We start from the raw sequence: 9,268 nt of genomic DNA on the forward strand, positions 1-9,268 counted from the left end.
TGAAGTTCAAGCAGAGAGAATAGAAGAAACCAGATTTTATGCTTGTTGAAGTTGTTGAAGTAACTCAAAGTTCTGAATGAGTTTCATTGAGATTTCTTCTTAAACTCCATTTTAATGTTATACAAGCAGTAATTTTCATTACTAATCTATAATATCAGATTTGAAGAGGAGCGGTAGCCTAATGTAAATGGACTTGTAACATCATCATCATCTATTTTCCCCTTCCACTGTTTCAGCGAGTTGGGTGCCATTGATTAGCTCCACCAGAGGCAGGAACCTTGACTTATCTTGCTTTTCTTTTTGCATTTGAATAGCAGAAAGGCTCGTAAGTTTATCATAGATTTTCCATATATCACGGTTACACGGTTTATTATTAGAGTGGCACAGAATTTGTTTTTGCAGGGCTGAGTTTGGAAGTCTAGTTATATGAGCAATGTACGTAAGGTGTTGGACAAGACAGAAGTTACAGATCGGTGTAAAGTGGGTGAGACGGAGTATGTGGAGATTAGTACACGCTGTTAGAAACTTTACCCGATGATCCTTAAGCACAGTTTTTATCTCATTCAATTTCTTGTGAGCTGAAGCAATATGCTGGACAGTAAATGCAGAACAACCTTCCAACGGCTGGATATAACCCCACCATAGCCTTGGGCTCTTGAGCAAGGCCCTTTACCCTAACTACTCCTCAGTGCTGGCGTATGTAGAATTGTGAGACTTGTATGGAATCAGTAGTAACACCCAAAACAGCTGATGGGCGCCGCAAATGGCTGCTCCGGTGTGTTGATGTGTCTTCTTTCACTGCAACTACCAAGTCAAATTCCTTGTATTGTTCTAAACTATACCTGGTCAATAATGCTCTTCTGATTCTGATTCTGAAAAAGATTTCTGATAGGCTCCTGGATTTCTAAACCTTGAATATAGAGCCAAGAGAAGGAGTAGAGGTCCAGCCTCCTCTCAAAACACTTTGAATTACAATATGCTCAAAGGTGATTATGAATTTTTGACTAAACAAAGCCAAAAGAAAACTTACATACTGCAGCTTTAAGCCCCAAACATACTCGGGCAGAACGTCCATGGAGCCAACTCGCGCTATGATAGCGCAGACTCTGCCCTGACTACCTGGTATCACACAAAACACTGCTCGGCATTAATTTTTCACATCGACCTGCATTAAATGTAACACCAACCTGCATTTCACCCACCTGGTGAAACAGAGCAGGAGAGATGGAGACAAGCTTTGAGGAGAGACTGGCAGATGACCTACAAACGTAGCGACACAACTAGGATCAGGCACCGAGATCCAGTTCCAAATAGGAAACGGTTCCTAACGTCCGGTTCTGGAACCGTGACGAAGATGTTTGAATTACGATTATTTTTTCAGTTCCTAAATGCCCTCACTAGTTTGTTTCTGCAGTTTGTATTACTCCACCTGGCTTGCTCTGTTTGTTTACGCGGGGTTTGTATCCTCGGATCAATGGTTCAGGGTGATGGTGATGGTGTAATGATGCATTAAAATATCCAATGACTAAAACCTTAGCAACATTCTGTTTATTAATCACACACTTATGTACAAATACAAATAAGTTATCGAAAGTATACAACATTGAAATAAAAAAAAAAACACAACTTAGCAATAGCCAGATTGTCAACAAATATTCGCAGTTAGTTTTTTGATTTGTTTTTACACTTAAAAATATGTTGATTGTTTGTCTCACGGGAGAAATGAAGCAAACTTTCATCAGCAGTATCGTCTTTGGCTTTCAACTGAACATCTCAGCTTTAACAATGGAGCTGAGGCCAACCTCCAACAATCAGTTTACTGTGCAAATGTCTGGATTCACACTATGCAATAATAATAATAATAATAATAATAATAAGTTTGGCCCCAATAGCAAAATCAGAATTAATATACAATTTTCGTAATGATGAAGAAAGAAAAAAAAACATTTTATAAAACAAGACACACAACTGATATGACTAAGGTTTAAAATCATTGCATAGTTTTGCAGTTATTTATTTATGTATTTTAGCTCATTCCAATATGGAAAAGAGTTCACTATAAGAAATAAGAAACAACAACAACAAAATACTGTCAATGCTTCATTTCAATGTTGGACAATCAGTCATAAAATGATGGCCACCTCCAGCATTACATTGATTAGGTCTCCCTATTGCTGCTTTACACACAACAACCTGCATTCTGAAGCCTTTCTATTGGAACCAGGATGACATTCTGCAGCACTTTGATCTACAAGCTGGTTATCTGTGGAACTGGACTACACAGATTAACCTTCAGTGGCATTTAAGGGTGTTTGGAACTAGAACTCAGTACTTGTTCATTACTGACCTGGCTTTGTTATAAAGACTAGACTTGTTATAAATATTTGGTGGCTAGTGAAAAATGTATTATATTACTGAACTAACTGTAATATAAATATGACAAACAGGTATCCCCTTTGCTTCCCATGCATTTGATCCTTTGCCTTCAATAACCAATGCAGACCACTAATACAAGTGCTATGATATAGAGAACCGTTACACCTCTGCCTCTAAACTCAAAGGTTGGGGGTTTGCAACCATGGGGTTCCTCTAAGAAGTTCCTCCAAGTAGTGATCATAATGTTATGGGGATTGTGTTCTTGCAGTGTTTTGTGCACTTGTAGCACTCAGTCCTTCTAATAAAAAACAGTCTTTTCTTGTGTTCAACCAATGTATAGGCAACACTTTAAAATGCAAGTACACATTTTTGTCCTGACACCAGAGTCAAAGTTACTTCTACATACTTGCAGGATGAAGCACAAGCAGTACCGAATCAGGCTTTTTCAACACACATATGCAGTGTTACCCAAACTGTTATTATGCATGTGAGTGATGCATATTTTGAATGTAGAAACAATTACAGGCTAATCCAGACATATGCTGGTCAAATTGTTGTGGCTGATCAGTATGCAATGAAAAATGGGCCTCAGTCTGAAAATTGGTGACATGAGGCACCACATGTGAAAGAAAGACTGATATCCAGTATAAATCAGATCACGACTTTTTTGTTCAGTCAGTGGTTGTTTGTAAAAATTCACCATTGAAAAGCAAAAGGAACTTGGACCTTTCCTAAAGTGCTTGTGCCACGAGCCTCGGACTGTGTACTCTCAGTCTTTCAAACGGGGCCCTTTGTCCTCGCTGGCCCAGAACAGGCCTGTTTTTTCCTGCATCAAGCAGATTTCTTAGTGTTTCTGCCATTTGTTCGTGGAGTGAGCCTGTCTACGAGCAGCCACACTCCTCCACGATCATGTTCTGGATATCCTTCTTGATGATCTTCTGCTCTTCGTTGTAGTAGAGCATCGACATTGGTCGCAGCCTCGTGGGTACGCAGCACGACTTGAGGTTCTGGAATGGGCTGTAGCCTCTCATGCGGTAATGATTAATGACTGTTGAGTGGAAGGAGAGAGAAGAGCTGCCAAGTCCTTGCATGTGGCTCGGGCACTCGCCTTCACAGTAGTTGGCGTGGTAACCAGACGGGGCGATAATCCAGTCGCTCCAGCCAATATCTTTAAAATTGACGTAAAACTGACGTTTGCAGCAAATGCTAATTTTGCCATCACACTCCAGACCTCTTTTCACTCTTCCATGAGATGCTTCTTCTCGGGTTCGGAGCACCACCATCAGGAATGGGCGGTGCGACTGCTCTCGCTCTGTGATTTTTTTGCCGTTGGCGGGAATGAGGATGGGTGAAGCTCCCGCCTCAGCACACAGCGGACAGGAAACCCGCAGCGTCAAAGAGCTGCCGCCTTCATCAAGCAGAGCCTGAACACTGCGGGGAATGGCGAGGGTGTGCCAACCACTGCGACGGATGTCAACCATTTTCTCTGAAACACACTCCTCATCCTCATCATCATCACCCTTTTTGTAACGACTTTGCAGCAGCCGCAGCATCACTTTGCCAACAGTTCGGTTTAACTTAGACAGCTTGAGGAAGATCCAAACGTTGGCTTGTTCCACCAAAGAGGAGCCGCTCCCGTCCTCGGAAATGTCAAAGATCATCGTGTTTGGAGAGTCGCCTGAGGGATGAGAAGATACATTGTCAGAGCCTTTCATCTGTGTCACTTTTCATTGACCTTGACTAATAACAACCAACAGAATGCCAGTCACTAGTATCAAGATCATAGCTTAGGAAAATATGTCCTCTGTGTAATAGAAATGTTGAAATGATTTTCAACTTCTACGTCTCCGAAACCTGGCGTCACAGGACACTAGAACCTGAGGTCAGTGTGTGTGGGAGTGTGCATCTATTAGTTTCCTGATGGCCTGTACAGGTTGCATCCTGCCATGCACCCTGAGTCAGGTAAGACAGGCTCCAGCATTCTGTGACCCCAATGGGGATATGCGGGTATAGGGAGATGAATGCTACCTCCCCCCCTTTTGGTGTTGTCTTCCTGTCATCTAATTGAACGAACAAAGAAAATGTCCTCAGCTTGGCGAGCATGAATGGAGCCTCCACCTCTAAAGATACTAAATATGAGCACAGACACTAAAAAAAGATCAGGCCTGATTTCAAGGAATGTTGGTAACAAAGCTGCTCGTCCTCACCAAAGGAGCCGTGTTCTGTCCTATCCCGGTCCCGTGCTCCTCTCTTTGTCTCCTTCTGCACAATAATTACTGAGGCCCACATTTGTCTGAATAAAGACATTATTTACGGCCCGAGACCACTTGGTATGCTCCCCTTCCTCTCCGTCCCCGCCCTCTCCCCTCGTTACTGACCATTAATTTGGGCGAGCCTTTAAAGGGCCCTTGTGATGACAGGACCTTTGAAAAAGATGACTATTTATAGCCATCAAGTGCATTTATGTAAGCAAACAAGTGACGGGGTAACGCCATTGGCCACGAGCTGGTTCAAGTTCAGAGAAAAACACCAAACGGAGAATCTTAATTGCTCTGTTAGCACCATCATTGTCTCTAATGCCACATTCAGGATGTAGATCTCACCTGGTGACCTTGTCAAACAAACAACTGTCGGTCCCAGACATCCTGGAACACACACAGGACCGTGGACTCAAATAACTAATTGAAGCTGTTTTAATGCTTATTGAGGACAGTTTTAGGGATGTAATTAAGTGTTTAATTCACATGTTTGGACCAACTACAAGTAGATCTCCATGTAAACACTGGCACTGGCAGTTGTTGAAAGCAGCATTGTTTGACATTCTCAAAAATGGTCCATTTTCTTTGTCCTTTAATGTTAAGTCACACCTCGGCTTCACTCCGTGCATTCATTATTGAACAGGATTGTATGAAGTTACTGCTCAAGAACCAAAACATAAATTTGGTGACATTACAACAAAACTAGTTCTTCATTGAAAGCTCAAAATAACAATTCATTCCAGTTAACACAACTTAAGAAACATTTTGGGATTTTTTTTTTAACACCCATCCTACAGCAAGGTGAAATTACAGAGCATTAACATGATCAGAACCCACTTTATCATCCACTGGGTAAAACAGTGATGAAGTGCAGCTTAAGTCTGGTTCTGGAGAGCTTCTATCCTGCATGTTTTAGATGTTTCTCTGATCCAGCATACATTGATCTAATGATGGTGTCATTATTTGTGCACATGTTAAGAAATTCATATACACAAGTTCATATATGAATCTATAACACTGTAACACACTAGCATGAGAACCCTCAGGGTCCCGCCTCGTGCGGCTGCACATGGATGACTTTGAGTTAGACACTGTAGTACAAAACTCTCAAAGACAACTGTTATTTCCCTAAAAGCACATTGCAGAAAGGTAAGATGATGTTGTCCTGTCTATCTCAGCAGTGAGGGAGGAATTCCTTTTTTTACAATAACTGTGGAACCTGCAGAAAGTAGCGTGCATCTCATCCAAAGAGTTAAATCCAATGACTAAAATCTACAGGAAAAAGTGACAAAAGATAACTTCTTATGAACAATACTGATCCAAATGTATAAATATTTTAGATTTTTAGTTATTTTATCTGTGGTGAAACCTGTTCTACAGCACCGTCTGGAGTGTGGCGGATCTTTCTTTGGTCTTTTTTCATTTATTTTACCTACAATGTAAGTCATTACTAGTTGTGACATTCGAAAAAGGAAGAAAAAAAATGAGCTCATTCTCAAATAGACTGTGTGGCTGAAATCTGTCCACAAACTTTGACCTTCTTTTTTTAGGATTTCTTTAAATAAACTGATAAGGAAAACACACAGACTAAGATCCCATAAGCCCCAGCTGATATCCAGTGGCACGTAGTGGGAACTTTAGTGACTGCTGAGCTCTGATTTCCATTTAGGAGAATTATTTGTGTAAAACAACCCTTAAAAAAAAAAAAAAAAAAAAAAACACAAAACTTTAGTGGTTTGCAATGCTGCCTCAAGAAAGAGGTTGTGGGTTTGTGCTCTGGCCTTTTTGTGCAGTGTCTGCATGCTTGGGTTTTGTCTCATGGTCCAGAAACACGTGGAATACTGTGACTGCCTGTGTTTGATGTTGATCTTAAATCAGATGGAAAACCGTCAGTGCAGCTTGTATAGGATTAAGATGGACCACCTGATAAGGGATAGTCCAACCAATCAGTGAGCACAAGGTTGGAGCATAAATGAAGAAACATATCCATATTTGCCTATATAGTAAACTCTGGTCTGAATAGTTTCATCTCCCATTAGAATTGTCAGATTTTTTTGTTTCTGCTTCATTTCCTCTTCATTTGGGGCAGCGAGTGAACTCTCCACCATGAGCCTCACTTACTGTACAGGTTGTCTTCTTCTCTCTTTTCATTTTAGATAAGTTCATCCATATTTTTATTATTTGGTGAATTAAAACAGACTTCAATCCCATAATTGATACTGTCTTTCCTGACTGTGCCGGTGTAAGTTTTGGGGTGGGTTCTAAGTCTTGTCAGCAGTGCTCTATCTCCACATTCTTTTACATGTAGATTGTGATGCTTCAACATGTTTGTCTCTCTGCAGTCTTTGCTTTCTACTCTCTCTTCTCTTCCTCTCTCCATCCTTTTTTCTCTCTGTGTGTCCTGGCGTTGGAGGTGATGGTTCCCAATCTATTGTTCGCAGTTCAACCAGTGATACTCTTATGTTCTTCCTCTCAATCTATTCTGTTACGTTCTCTTCATCATGTCCACCAACCCGAACCAGTCTGGCAGAGAGCTGCCACCACCAAGTCCGGTTCTGTTGGAGGTTTTCTCCTGTTTAAATAGAGTTATTCCTCTCCATCATTGCCCTAGGTTTGCCATGAGAGGACTTTGGTAGGATGTAAATTTCATTTAAATGATTGTTTGAATGCTTTTAATCTAATCCTCATTGATTTAAGAACTTTGTGATTTAATCATGTAAACTGTATTACAAATTAAATGTATTATAGTTGATTATTTTATGATAATTTGATTAATGAAAAGGTTTAGGTCCATCAAATAACTTTTTTTTTTTTTTTTTGGGGGGGGGGGGGGGGGGGGTCCATCATATACGTTTCTTATCAACTTGTTATGTTCAGCTGAAGAATGTGAAATTTAAACAAAGAATGACAAATATTGAGTATTGTGCACATCTTCCTTATATTCTGTGTGTTTTGTCACTTTTCATCTCTTTCATACCAGCACTTGTCTGTTGGATTGGCTCACAGACCAGCCTTCACCCCCCACATGCCCCTGAGCCTTGGCCTTCAAGGACCTTATCACTGGTTCACTCTTCTCACTCTTTAGACCACTTTTGATACATATAGTAACCACAGTAGACGTTGAACACCAAGACCTTTGACTATCCCAATGTGGTTCTACGTTCTCTAAGTTCAGATCCTTACACATGTTTCTTTTTCCACATATCAACTTTGAAAACAATCTGTTAACCCACCCACTTGAACTTGAGTTGCTTGAATTGTGATGGCTTTTCAGGTTCTAAGCACAAAATTGCTCATACTCAAGAGAAGATGATGAAATTTAACAACGGTTTAACAACTCACCTGCCTCCGCAAAGGTGATTATTTCAGAAGGAGGTCCAGGTGGCACCACATCTTCTCTGTCCTGGCTCTCCTCCTGGATCTCCACGCTGCCGTCTTCAGCTATGCGTCCTACGTGGAGCTTCTTGATTGCGTTGATCAAGGCGGCGCGAGGAACTGGCTGTGTCAGGTTTGGTCGAGCGCTCAGGTGAAGCATGTTGAGAATGTGACGCTTCACCGCCTCCACCATGTCACTCTGACCACTGAGGGAAGACAAGTTCTTTGTCACTTGAGCCAGAGCACAAGACGGACAACTAGATGATGGTTCTGCATCCCTCAGTGAAGGAGACAAAGTCGGAGAAGCATCAACGACAAGGCAGGCAGCCGTGAAGAACACCGCAAAAAAAGGGCACATGGCAATTTGAATCGTGATGCTGTTACTCCAATTCAAATTAGCAAAGAGTCCTTTCAGAAGAAATGGCGACAAACTTGCAGCAACAGTTGTAGATCTGCTAAGATCTGATCCTCACAGTGTGCAGCGTTCAACAAAGTCTGACAGCAGAGTCCAACCGATACAGTAGAAGCAGAGTCCAGTGAACTGGTCTTGATAATGGGGTCCTGGCCGGTGAAGAGCTGAAGATGGGTGCTTCTCACACTCACTTCAAAAGTTCTTGTCCTGATGGTTCTTGTTCTGAAGATTCTAAAAGGTTTGATAGTCTGAGCTTAATGGTCTGTCCAGGGTCACTCTACTCTGCCTCAGCTCAGTTACTGCAATTATACCTCCCTGTCAGATTAATCCCTCCCTTCATCCACAGGGGTATTTCCCTGTGAGCCTCACCCACACACATTTACACAAACATACACACACCGTGAGTAAAATCTCTCAAAATATCTTAGGACGGTTTGTGGTGTTTCCTCCTGAACAAACGTCACGACAGAGGAGGAGGAAGAAGGAGAGAAGAGGGCGAAGAGAGTGTCCCTGATTCATTCATACCACACACATTTTCTCTTTCTCTCTCTCACACACACACACTTAGTGATGAGTCAGTGCACCATTATCGTCACCTCACGTGGAGGAGATATTCTGTTGGTGTGAAAATCATTTTTAGCCTGTAAAGAGAGTTTGGACTCCTGCACACAGCAGATGGAGCACACTCACAACAGACACAACATTTACAAACACACACACAAACACACAGATTGACATCACAACACCCTCTGCTGGTGGGTGCATGGAGTAACATCATCCACCTGTGGCACCCACTCCGGGTCAACTATCCCTGTCCGTCACAGTTACCACAACACTGCCACAAAAG

At 41.7% G+C, this 9,268-nt stretch overlaps 1 protein-coding gene across 1 annotated transcript; it reads right to left on the reverse strand.

The window, feature by feature from the left end:
- Nucleotides 1-2,288: 2,288 nt before the first annotated feature.
- Nucleotides 2,289-8,711, reverse strand: inhbab (inhibin subunit beta Ab). Its single transcript, XM_028441376.1, has 2 exons — nt 7,977-8,711; nt 2,289-4,054 (listed from the first exon to the last, which is right to left on the reverse strand). Exons 1-2 carry the CDS (start codon nt 8,365-8,367, stop codon nt 3,258-3,260), a joined length of 1,188 nt encoding a protein of 395 aa, XP_028297177.1. The 5' UTR covers nt 8,368-8,711; the 3' UTR covers nt 2,289-3,257.
- Nucleotides 8,712-9,268: the final 557 nt, after the last annotated feature.

This window comes from Gouania willdenowi, unplaced genomic scaffold, assembly GCF_900634775.1.
Source record: "Gouania willdenowi unplaced genomic scaffold, fGouWil2.1 scaffold_228_arrow_ctg1, whole genome shotgun sequence".
NCBI lineage: Eukaryota > Metazoa > Chordata > Actinopteri > Blenniiformes > Gobiesocidae > Gouania > Gouania willdenowi.